The sequence below is a fragment of the Manduca sexta genome, unplaced genomic scaffold, assembly GCF_014839805.1.
Source record: "Manduca sexta isolate Smith_Timp_Sample1 unplaced genomic scaffold, JHU_Msex_v1.0 HiC_scaffold_8, whole genome shotgun sequence".
Classification (NCBI taxonomy): Eukaryota; Metazoa; Arthropoda; class Insecta; order Lepidoptera; family Sphingidae; genus Manduca; species Manduca sexta.
The window spans coordinates 1-13,128 of record NW_023595627.1 but is presented as its reverse complement, the minus strand read 5'-3'; the positions used below and the strand labels follow the sequence as shown (position 1 = coordinate 13,128).

The following is a 13,128-nucleotide window of genomic DNA, read 5'->3' as shown; positions in this document are numbered from 1 at the left end:
GCCTCGTCCTCCGCTGTCCATGATATTATATTATCCATGGCTTCGATATGCTGTCTTAAGAGCTCTCGTGTACCCGTTGATACATTACCGGACCACTCTATATGTTTCTGCTATCACTTGTCTCTATACACCATGAAAATTATGTTTTGAATAAATTTATGTGCTTCATTTTACAGTACTGACATTGACAGTTAACCAGTCACCACTGCAAATGTCAATATGAATATAAATCTAAGTACGTATCTACGAGCCAAGACTAGCTACATTTATACGTAGTATTTGTATTCTCTTTGTACATTTACGTTGTGGCTCGAAGCACCACAACTTAGAGGTTTTGTTGTCCGTATAAATAAAAGTTTGAGTACAACTAGCCTAGAGTCTAGACTAATCTTGTATAATATGAAATTAAAAATTTATTGGTATTATTGTTGACGAAATGTTAATTTAATATTTTTCATTATAATTCATCAAATCAAATATTTTTTTATTTTATTGTTTCGTGGTACTTATAGCATATATTTATATTTCATTTTATTATTTTTGTTTTATCGCAGTGATGTCACTACTCGAGGTACGAATTTAGGCTCTTTCACACTTTAAAGTTTACTTCCGATATTAACCCAATTTATAGCGATAATTTTATCGGTTGTATCACTCCAGTTTGCAAAATTGTATTCATTCGAGTACTTACTAATTTGGCTAAATGTTAGCTGAACTGAGAACAACTATCAACCATCTGAGATAAACAATGGAGATAAACCAATGGTCAGTATTGTCAAATGTTAATTAAGTCAAGTGTCAACTGATTCTGAATCAATTTTGACATTTAACACGACGTAACAAGTAGGTACTTTTGTACTCTAATTTACATTTAATTAGTAATAATTACAACTTTACCATTCGTAAGTAAAGAACAAGAAGATTTAGCAGACAGTATGCCTCTGCATAAACTAAACTGATACTACTTTCACCATAAAACATCAACTGTGAAATGAAATTCATTCCTGTTAAATTTGTAGCTTTGGCAAGTATATTGTACAGTAGTACAGTGTAAGGAAAGGTGGGGAGGCAGTGGTCTACAGGGCATAGGAACGGCAGCAGAATCTACAATGTGTAGTTACGATTCTCTACCTGTGGTGCTCGTGAGCGCTGCGGACACCGCCGCCGCTGACTCACTTATCGCCGGTATTTATCTCTTGCACTATGCCTCCATTTAAAATCTTATATTAGAATATAAGATTTTAGAACAATATTGCCAATGTTTAAGTGTTTAAATAAAAAATTGTTGTCCGGCAAGTGATTCACCAATACATTTATGGACAGTAGTTGAAGTTAAACTTATTTCAATAAGATTAAGTTCTTATTAAAAGAATAACCAGTTATTGGCAGTTGGCACCGAATCCCCCATGGCCCTTCGAAGACTTTACTCACAAACATTTTATAGTCTGCAAAGTTTTGTGGTCATTTCTTTTTGGAACAGTATAATAATGAACTAAACAAGTTTACATGATGGAAGACATCACATCTTAGAAAGAACTATAACATAAACTGAATTTTGCCATTTTAAGATCATCTATTGTTGCTCAGTAATTACATTAACTACATTGTACTTAAAATTGAAATGACACTGTTTCAACTGATGGTTAGGCCTATTGATATAAGCCCTTTTGCATATAATAAACTTACCACTTGGAACATAGCTATTACAGCTTCTAAGGTTGTATGCACATTGTGATAAAAATGTATGTAAAAGAAAATTTATATTGTTTTCAGAAATAATTGACAATGATGTGACAGAATCTTATTGTAAGAATGACAGTGGAGCAGACCCAGTATGGAGATTAGTGAATAAATATTACACAGCAGATGTGAGGGTACATACTCTCACAGATCAGCAGCAAATGCAAATAGATCCTGACAAAGTAGAAGCTCATGTCATACATCTGACTGAGACAGAAGTGAGTGCATCTGGTAGTTTGTTCAATAGTCCATTGTGTATTAAATAATTTATAATTTGTCGTTTTTAATGTAACCAATATTTTTGTTTTTTTACTAAGAGCTAATTCCTATAAATTATTTTAATCTTGTGTGATCTATAGTGAAGATGGACCAATCAAAATAATGTTTTTTTGATATGTTTAACAATAAGTTATTTTTATTGGTTTATTCTTGCAGTATTATATTCTTACCCCCTTATTCATAAACGTTTTTTATCTAAGGACGGAGTAAAGCTGTGATAACAAGCCTGTTTCTCAGTGCCCAACGGCACTGAGAAATAGACATAGGGCCGTTGTGATTGGTTATTATTGTTGTATTTCAATATTAGCCAATCACAACAGCCCTACGTCTACGCACTGCGAAGACTGCCATGCCGTCAGCACTGAGAAACAGACTTGTTATCACAGCCTTACTCGGTCGTTAGATAAAAAACGTTTATGAATAAGGGGGTTAGAGTATTCTTACTTACAGTTGGGATAGTATATTGGATTCAGCGGCAAGCTATTATTAATTTTAGAATGGCTAGTACATATTATAACAGGGTTGTTAAACAATTTTAAAATCATAACAGCAAATGTATAAAATAACGATATTATATTGCGCAGTGTTCCACCGGTGGTAGTGCAACGGTGGCATGTGCCGAAGGCCGGCAACAACGCGCCGGAGCTGCGGAACGCGGCGCTGATGTCCGGCTAGTAGCTGCATCGTGTGTCGAACCTGATGCTGAGCTAGAGGCGTGGGCTGCCAGTCATCACCGGGAGCTAGTCGCGCTACGGGAGGCATCTCCCGAGACGCCAGGGCCCTTCCTCGAGCAGTACGGCGTAGAAAGACTGCGCGGTGCACTGCACGCCCACGCGTGGCGCGGAATGGAGCGTGTGCGACCAGATCACGGCCCTCTGCCGTCGCTTAGTGAGTACTATTTGAAGCAGCTTTACAGAATGTAACTTTACCATGTATTTAAGTTGTATGGAGCCGCCTTCATATCGCATCGTAAATGCAACCAAAAATAAAGTTGCTAAATGTGTAAGGATTGGATATCTAATAAAACATCGAAGTATAAAATATAACAATCGATATTTATTCTTTAAATTACAATTAAAAGTGAATCGTGGCCGATGTTACTCTGACGGTACCGTGCCGTAGGCGTCCATCGACTGGACGGTCGAAGCGCGCACACGAGCAGCCCGTTTCTGACGTATCGTCCGTCGCGTGTCGTTACACTTACGTATCATCTTTGCACATTGATTTCGCATTATTTTAGCAAATTAGATGTGTTACTTTCGCGCGACATAAGAGCAGAAAAAAATACAAATGCGTAATCATTACAGAGATGACGTAACTAACATTTGCGACACGAACGACATTAATGTCGACTATCTGTACAGGTCGGACATCGTCAGAGTCATCGGAGGGCTCTGCGGGCTCGGCGGGCACGGAGGAGGAGTCGGTGGAGCGCGCGGAGGCGTTCGTGGCGGCGCTCGGCGCGCTGGAGGCGGCGCGCGACTCGCGACACGGCGACGCCGCGCGGCTCGACCGCGCCGAGCAAGTGGTGGCCGCCTTCTGTCGCGCGCTGGGCTACGACCTGGACGCGTGCTGACCGCCTGCAGGTGCTGACGCCTCGCCCTCACCCCGCGGCGTTGCGTGCGCTCGCGTGCAACATTATAACTAACTATTATCACAGCGGAAACAGCACGTGTTCGGCGACCGGCGCGGCATGCGCGGTCGCGCACTATATGTATATACATGTATAATTACGTTAAATCACAAGCGCAACATTTGTAAAAAACCATTGTCACCTAATGATACGATCTCGTCACTTACATTGATATGAAAATGAGCTACGACGTCTTTAATTTTTTTTAATGTCATAATAAATATAATATATAAACAGCCGTGTGTGTGTATATAACTAGAATCTAAATTGTTCGTTAACATTATATAAACTAAGTGCACCATCATCGTTGTCATACGTTTGTAGCCTCGAGACGACACGACGCTCTCGTCAGTGGTTTCCACGGCAACAGCGTCGTGTCGCGTCGGCCGCAGCGCGACACAACATCGTATAAACACTCGTGTGCGTCTGTACACAACGGTAATAATTCAGAAACAACAACATAGCCCGGCCCTTTAGGGTCAGTGATGACGAGTGGCGGCGGAGAAATATTCGATAACAAGTGAATATCAGCTTTATGCTCATTCGAATTAGGCTAATATAAATGATGATATCTAGTCAAATGAATCATGCTTCGCAGACTACTACGGCAGATGTATTTTTCTTCAAAGTAATTAAAAGCTTTATACGTAAGATAGCATCTGAATAAAATTGCTGTCGAATGAATTCTCTTTGCCGCCATTTGTGTCGTAGTGACCCTTAAGAACCGTCCACTTTACACACTCGGCATCAAGCGTCACAGCGCGACGTCACCAAACCCTCTGCTTTCTTTGGTCTAATAACATCTCTCCTTATTTTTTAAATATTCCTTCTAATGTCATGACATTGGGAATTTTACAAACAATAGATATATTATTAACATTGATTGCTGGTCGGTAAATTCGATATACAATATCTTACTACACACAACATGATACAACCAACCCGACATAGGAACTACCTTATCCACTTATATGTACTTTATTGTCCAATTATCCACTTATAGGAAATAACAATAAATACGCGTGGGTTCAATTAGACGTGTGCTGCGTCGCTTCTAAAGTAGCATTGACTAAGCAGTGCGAACAAGACCTTCGGCGAGTGTGTAAAGATCGCTAACAGAAATAAAACTCTTTTTGTACAACCTCGTGCGCCACAACCGAAACAGTATAAACATCTTAAAATGCAACAAAATATCTAACGTTTACAACTAATAATACTAGTTGCAGAGTTATCTCGTGAAGCGCGACGACGCAGAGCTGCAGCTCGCCTGCGCACCACCCCCGCTGCGCCCGCGCATGCCCTCGTATCTGAAATATTTTAAACACAATGTTAAAAATCAAAAAGAAGTCTACAATTTAAATTAAATACATTAAAGAACATTTCAGCGTTCTGAGATATTTTAATCCGACTTTGGTAAAAGTGTAGGATAGATTGTAATCTAAAGGCCACCGACTACTTATTTTCTGATAAACAAAATGTGTGTATAATGAAGTGTTAGTTCTTTTAAGTTAATATATGAATACTTGTTAGTATTCGCTACAAGTATTGTTTCTCAGAAAACAAGGCGGCGGCCTTGGGATTTCCATAAGTATGTTTAGTCAAATTCATTAGCAATAGGTATTTGCTAAAGTCTTCTAAAATACATTCATGTATGTATAAGACCTAAAAATGATTTATTTGTAAATAAAATTATGTTATTATTTATAATAAATGAATAAAACCGATTAACGAACTTTTCTTCATATTTCATACATAGGTATAGGATATCTTTTTTTACCTTTACTAATTAATTAAAATAAAATTAATTACATTCATTTCAAAATAGACTTTCGCATTAGCTCTTAGAATAACTACTTTGTTAAATTCAAGCAATAAAACGAAAAACATTGTGTCCAAATACGATCTACTTGTTATTTGAATGTTAAACAATCTTAACTGCTTCAGTGGCGTAGTTTGTGTTACTGTACGACTTCAGTGCTGAGGTTTGGGTTCGACCCCTGAATCGGACAGCTTTATTGGGTTTTTCTACTCTATATCAATCGTGAAGCCTGGAATTTGTGCTCTGTATGGCGATAGGCTCGCCCCTCAGCACATCATGAGACGGAATACACATTGTAGATAGCGTGTGAACGATTTGCACCTCTGCCTACCCCTTCGGGTATAAAACGCGTAAGTGTGACATCTTAACTTTGCATTTTTTTTTAATAAATCTAGATTTAAAGTAACATTAATACTTAGTTTTGAATTAGCTCTATTACTTTTTAGCCCAAATTTATTTAGTTTAGCCATATCCATACTTCTAAAACGATAGAGACATTCTATCAGTTTGGGTTCGACAAAAATAGGTACATTAAAAACATTATCAATTAACACAGTTAAAGCCAGATGACGCACTGCGCAGAATTATTTATTGATAGTGTCAAGTGACGACTGGCGTAGGTACCTGCTTCTGAAGTGGGCCAGTGCATACTCGTGTGATGGCTAGAGTAATTACTAACGAGTCGAGTAGGATCAATGAAGGTCCGATAATATACGGTATATGTCTCTATAAAGAATTGTGTAGACTTAGATATATAAATAGGTTTAAGAACATTGAACAAATATTGAAATTTATTTGTTACGGTGTAAAAACGTATACCTTTATTATGATAGAGAACATATAACTTTTTGCATCAGTGTTTGATTAATTTTGTATTATTATAAATATTTTTATCCATATCATTATATTTCTCGATAAGTAGGAATATTTGGTTGTTAGGCTTAATATTCGGACGAACGGCCACCGTGCGTAAAAAACAGTCCTTTATAACTATGCGGATTAGTCATTCCTAAAATGGACATTCACTGCGATAAGATTATTACGAGAAGTAGCGGGGGATTCATTAACCTATCAAACCCACATTTCATATGTACTACAAATAGACTTACCACAATACGAGCGGCGGCCAGGAGAGGTCAGGGCGTCGGCGCCGGCGCCGCGTGCAGCAACTCCGGCCGCGCCAGCAGCGCCGCGAAGTACTGCTCCGCCAACCTGCTCATGTACTGATGCGGCGCCGCTCGCGCCGGCCACCACCCCTCCAGGAACCCGATGTGTCCGCCGCGAGCCGTCACCGCCAACGCCACGCGCTGCGCACGCTCCGCCTCGCGCAGCGGGATCGCGTCCAACGGCTGGAAAGGGTCGTCCGCAGCGCACAGGCACAGCAGTGGCACGCGCACGCGCTCCAACTTGTCACGCAGCGTGGCGGCGCGGTAGTACGCCTCCACAGACCCGAAACCAAAATGTTGAGCCGTGAACGCCGCGTCGAACTGGCGCACAGAACGCGCGCGGTCCACGCCGCCCCAGTCGCAAGCTAGGGCACGCAGGGGAGCATGAGCACGCACGGTATTGCGCAGATTTCGCGCCATATGATACGACAGCGGCGCGTTCAGCGTTACACGTTCCATGTACTCCGAGCCCTTCACGACGTCCAGCGGTGAGGACACCACCAACGCGCCATGGACAAGCGAACGGTCACCCTGCGCAGCTAGATAGTGGCCCAGGATCAACCCGCCCAGAGATACGCCGGCCGCCAGCAGCGGCGCATCGCCGCAGCGCGAGCGCACCGCCCGCACCACCTCCGCGAGGTCATCGTGACTCACCGCACAGTACAGCCGCGGCGTCTGTTATCACATATATCCTTGTTAATTAGGTTTTTTTTATCACTATTATACATATTTCAGTACACGAAATTTATTCAATTATAGTTTAACTGGCATCCAGTAAGAAGCTTACCGTGAGGGGCAGGCCGCCAAGACCGCGGTTGTTGAAAACGACACAACGCGCGGAAAGTTTGCGCGCTGCCGCCGCCAAGCAGCGCACATAGTCAGCGTGCACGCTGCCGGTGAGGCCGGGCAGCACAAGCAGCACGGCGCGAGGCTCCTACGCCTCCCCACGCCTCCGGCTCCACCCAGTCGAGCGCTACCTGACCGCCGTCGGATAACACCAGCACCTCCCTGTGGACAGGCCTTGTGCACATCAAAACTATTCTGCATAAATGGTGACAATAAATCGCTCTGCACTTTATAGTGACTGCATTTGTACATACATATATCGAAAAATTTAAGCACTCAATAAAGTATGAATAAATTTGTCCGAGCGAAAATATGTTTATACTGCCAATAATAGCACTCATTTTAGAATTTATATTATTAAAAATTATTCCCTAGGTATGTCTATATAGATGTACTTGATCATAGGCAGTCATTGCTTATGAATGGCACTACGCACCGCCTATACACCACAGGCGGCCAGAGAGAGGAGCGCAGGAGAGAACCGAGCACTGTCTGTAGTCGCGACTCGACGCACCACGGCGTCGGCCAGTAGCGCTCGCCGAGTAAAGGCACATTCTCTTGCAGGAACTCACGGAACTCGACTTCACCGCACACCAACAACGGCTTCTGCAAGATAATCTTAAAATTTTTATTCATAGAATTTTTTACTTAACTCCAGTCAAAGCAAGCCAGTGTTCCAACACTGGCTTGCTTTGACTGGACTGCCTCGGTGGCGTAGTTGTATTGCATGTCCGGTACAATAGCGCTCTGAGGTCCTGGGTTCGAATCCCGGGTCGGGCAAAATGATATTTGGGTTTTTCTGCTTAGTATCAGCCCGGAGTCTGGAATTTGTGCCCGATATGGCGATAGGCTCGCCCCCTATCACATCATGGGACGGAACATATTTGGCGAAAAGTGGGTGCCCTAGTTGCGCCTCTGCATACCCCTTCGGGGATAAATGCGTGATGTTATGTATGTATGTATGTAAGATTTAATTCACGGAATATATAATCCATGGTGCAGTAGTCACAGGACAGGTAGGCGACTAAGTAGTCAAGCTTCCAGTAAACGAACATAAGTCTACGTAGTGGTAATATATCGATAGCCGTAAACGAAAAAATAATTGTGAGCAAAATGTTACTCAAGTTGCGTGCGCGTCGTCAATCAGTAAAATACAACTATAGTAAATAATAAGAGTTATCTGCTGTTCTTTTCGCACATCTCCAAAACTGTCGTAATTGGTGAAATATGAGACAGGGGCGTGTCTAAATATCTCGAGACATTAGACCGGTCAAGCAAAATGTATTTGGAAGTGTACTAGCACGAACTTGGCCGATTCAATGTACCACTAGTTGCGCGTCTGCCTACCACTTCAGGGATAAAAGGCATGAGTGTGTGTAATATATATTTCCTTCATTAAATATGGTCTAAACAATATAGTAAATAAACTAGAGATAGTTTGCGGCTTCACCTGTTTTAAGGTTTTTCCAGGATATAAGTCCTGCTATATAATTTCTCTCTCAAACTATCTCCATACAAAATTTCATTGAAATCCATACAGTAGTTTTTGACTTTATCACATTTAGGGATTGCAATCCGGTCCGGCGGATGCGGTAATCCGGCGGATCCGGTATGTTTTCGTTGCCTACCGGATCCAACAATATCACCGGATACGGTGGCCGGATCCGATATATTAAGAAAAACGTAATTTCTCTTATTAAAACCGTGCGAAAGTACTAAAAAACTTAAGAAAGAAATGAGCGCTTATGAAACTGAAGGAGATAAAGGGAAATACTTGTCTCTAATATATGACTTTTGACTTTAGTGAAACCAACCAGTGTTGAAGCTGAAAGGGCTTTTTCGGCCGCTGGTTATATTTGCAGTTCCTTGAGAAGTAGGCTAAAGGATGATACTATTAATACAATTTGTTTTCTAAGAGCGAATTTCCAACAAGAAAAGTGATCTGTGCTGTAATGAATGCATGGGTATAAGCTGTTGATTTTGGAAATTTTAATTTGGATTATAGAAGAATATGATGTTGATTTAATTTAGTTTTTATGAACAGGTTTAACTTAATTTAAACCATAAATAATTCACTGTTGTTTGTAATCTTTGAGACTGATTATTATATAATAACTGACTGATAATAATTATAAATAAATAAGAGTTGATTTTCGCACAAAATCGTTTCTATTTTTCCCCATAGATTATTCCTTATATTATGCCATGAAGTTAGAAATATGCGCTATGTTGCACACCCAAAATACTAATCGGATCCGCCGATCCGGAATTTCATGATTCCGGCTGAATCCGGCCGGATTTAAGTTTGTACGGGATTGCAATCCCTAATCACATTCAAATAGATGGACATGGAGGAGTCCTTTAGTTTTATAATATAAAAATGTAATTAAGTTAGGAACATAATGTTTCACATTATCACACTCCCAAAGTAGTTATTATATTATTGAAGGTTGTTGGGAAACTATAAATGGCAACCATCTTTCAATAAATAGTCTTAATATAGATAACAATAGAATACACATGTACAATGATGCTTGTGCAATTCAATGAAACCTCTAGAGTACCTATATAAAGACTTATGGAAAGGAAATGATGTAAATAATCTGACCATGAACAATATTTTTAAACTTTCCATTTTTTTCCATTGTTTTATACTGTAAAGTTTTTTTATGGTAATTGTGGAGGTAAGATTTTATAGAGATTATTTGAATAAAGAATATTATTGTCCATGGACGAAAATAGCTCTAATCCTTATACTTTGGATATTTATATATTTTATTGAGGAAAATCAAACAGTTGTATGAGAGATGCAAACAAATAAGCACATACATAAAATTAATAATTAAAATACATACAACCTACTACATTCTTCTACAAGTGAATAATTTACAATACAAATGAAAATAAGGGGAGTGGTGACTAATTAAACTATAAATAATACAAACTCATCAAAATCTAGCTGCATTATAAACATATGTTTTCAAAAATTATCACATCAAGTGTGATGAGGCAAACAATGACTATATTTTTCATAAACAGGGCTCTATACTTGCACGGCATATTCTAACTGACACCTTATAAGAAATTTGTATAAATGAAAAATATCTACACTTCTAATATGATATCACCAGAATAACTTCATATAAACTGTCACCAAATAAACTAAGAGTTGTTTTCTGTCATAATTGTTTTAAGCATCTAAATACTTAAAAATTATTAATAGAAAATATGAACTTATCAAGTTACATGGTAGCCCAGTGACATGAAATCATAAGATGCAGTTATGCCACCAACTGACATGTAGCTTTTAATTACAATGTTTATAAACAAATCCAAGGGCCCAGAGGGAATGAAAGTGTGTTACTGAAGCATAGGTATTTTTATAGAGTAAATCCAAATATACTATATAAATTTAAGCCTATAAGCGTAGGATTGTTATTATAAAGATAGCAAAGCCGAGTTGAAGGACAAACTGCGAAGTGTGGCGTCATCGATCGGCGATGAATAATGATGGCAATAAAGCGTAATGTACTTTACCTTCACAACTTCCACAAGATAATAGGTTATGTACAAAACCGACAACGAAAACCCTACGAGTAACTCTTTTTTTACCTCCAGTATATACATAAAGAGACTTAACATGATAAAAGTAAGAAAATACTGAACAAAATAAAAACAAAATAAAAAAATAACTCTAAATAAAGAGCACAGAAACTGTAGCTCACAGCTCCGTACACTTTATCGTCCCGCTCGCGACATGACACTGACAATTGACATCTGAGCTCTGACATTGGCATTTATTGTTATTTTATTTTGACAATACGCATTTCATAATCAATTAATCGTTACTCGTTACTAAGATCGTTATTCGTTATTAATATCCTTTCCACAGAAAATACTTTACGCCCCTGCGTAAGACGTTTTAGAACGAAAAACAATAAAACTTATCTAAATGAAATAAAACGTAGTAAATTATATAATTTCTACTAATTTTATTTTATTTTTTTCCTAATAAGCATTAGAGATCGTTTTTTTAAATTTTCATCGCTATGAATATTCGGCCGAAAAACAATCCGCCAACAATATTTTGATAATAGCAATATTTTTTAGGTTATTTCATAACTCTTTTTAGTTCTGGTAGTACCAGATCAACTGTTGCGCGTTGCGACAGTGTCTGTTTTATTTTTGTATATTTTTTATTTTATTTTAGAGAAGTATTATCATATTTTTGTTACTTAATTTATGATGATCTGTTAGTATACCTCAACATTATTATATTGTGTTCGGTTTACGGTTAAGTGAAATTCATAAAAGATGAAGAGCGCCAAATTGATGATGTGTGGCGGTCGCCACCTCGCTTCCAGGGCGATTCCAGCTGCGCCCTTGGCCAGGTGAGAGCTAACTAAAGTCCAAAGCCTCGTGACCCTCGCTTCGATCGCTACTGGTTGCCATACGACGCCCAAACATACAACAAAGTCGCCTTGGACTTTGTACTACGAACACTGGACGATGTAGGGCAAGCCAATAACACGGTTACCACTCACTGAGCCAAATATTACGGATTTTAGTACAGTACACGCAGTCTAATCTTGAATAATATATGCTAACAACACTATGTTTCATATAGATAAAGACAAAAACAGCATACAAGATAAGATTTATGATCTAAATAAGAGTAAAATTGATTTGAGTTAACAATAGGGTAACAAACCATGAGAGCCAAATCTTTACCCAAGTTTCCTCAAATAAAAGTATTTTTAGTGGTCTTAATTTAGAAAATCTTTTTATACTCACATTTCAAGCCAGAACATAATTTCTGAAGTTATGAAACAAGTTTAATGACATTAGACTTTCACAACTAATTTGAAATAATATTTAGTCTATTTTCGTCATAACCTAGCTGTTGTAACCAAGTTTGTTGCACTAAGAACTTAAAAAATATCTCATTCTTTTTCTAAATACTTTCTTTGTAAAACATTAAAACTTTGAAATTTAAAAAACCATAAGCAAGAAAAACTTACACAATGTGTTGAGCAATAAACCAAACTTGTTTATGTTAATAATGTTTATCTGAAATAACCATACTCAACCTTCAATTGTATTCAGGTTACTATGTAAATTCATTGATCTACTGAACTGTATGAAAACATAATTGATATTTAATATTGATATGAAATAAAAAAAAAATATATATTTTATTTTTACAAGGTCTGTGTACAGTTCAAGTGAACTTGGGTCTAGTTTCTTTAATAGTATAATTTTGGAAATCTAGTGGTCCACTTGCAAAAGCTCAGCAGGCTTCATAGGAAAGCCTGATAAAAAACACATTGAGTATAGCAATTGAAAATCTCAAGAGAATATTCTGGTTAATGCATATGAGAAGACATTTCATTGATAAAAGCTTAATTGTAGTTTTAACAAAGCAAAACTACTTTTTCTTTGTCCTTTATTAAATCACTAGGTGTTGCTCATGGCTTTGTCTTATTAAAAAGCCTTTCCTGCTACAATAGTCCCTAATACACTGTTGCGATTCATAGAACCACCTCTACAACACCAGCACCAATCTATTGAAAAAATCTAATAAAAAAAACTTTTTTTTCATGTTAGCAAATTCATGGGATAAAAAGTAATCTGTGTAAATCCAG

At 38.4% G+C, this 13,128-nt stretch overlaps 1 protein-coding gene and 1 pseudogene across 5 annotated transcripts; one reads left to right on the top strand and one right to left on the bottom strand.

Annotated features, from left to right (window-relative positions):
* The first annotated feature begins 614 nt into the window (after positions 1-614).
* LOC115450547 lies at positions 615-5,376 on the top strand. Of its 5 annotated transcripts, none has more exons than XM_030178598.2 (5): positions 615-765; positions 1,020-1,185; positions 1,774-1,958; positions 2,604-2,907; positions 3,384-5,376. In XM_030178598.2, exons 1-5 carry the CDS (start codon positions 763-765, stop codon positions 3,593-3,595), a joined length of 870 nt encoding a protein of 289 aa, XP_030034458.1. In that variant the 5' UTR covers positions 615-762; the 3' UTR covers positions 3,596-5,376. The 5 variants fall into 5 exon arrangements, with proteins under 5 accessions (XP_030034458.1, XP_030034463.1, XP_030034460.1 ...); XM_030178600.2 differs by having other exon boundaries at positions 755-843; XM_030178603.2 differs by lacking the exon at positions 1,020-1,185 and having other exon boundaries at positions 693-765.
* LOC119193621 lies at positions 3,842-11,256 on the bottom strand (annotated as a pseudogene).
* Between the last annotated feature and the right edge of the window lie 1,872 nt (positions 11,257-13,128).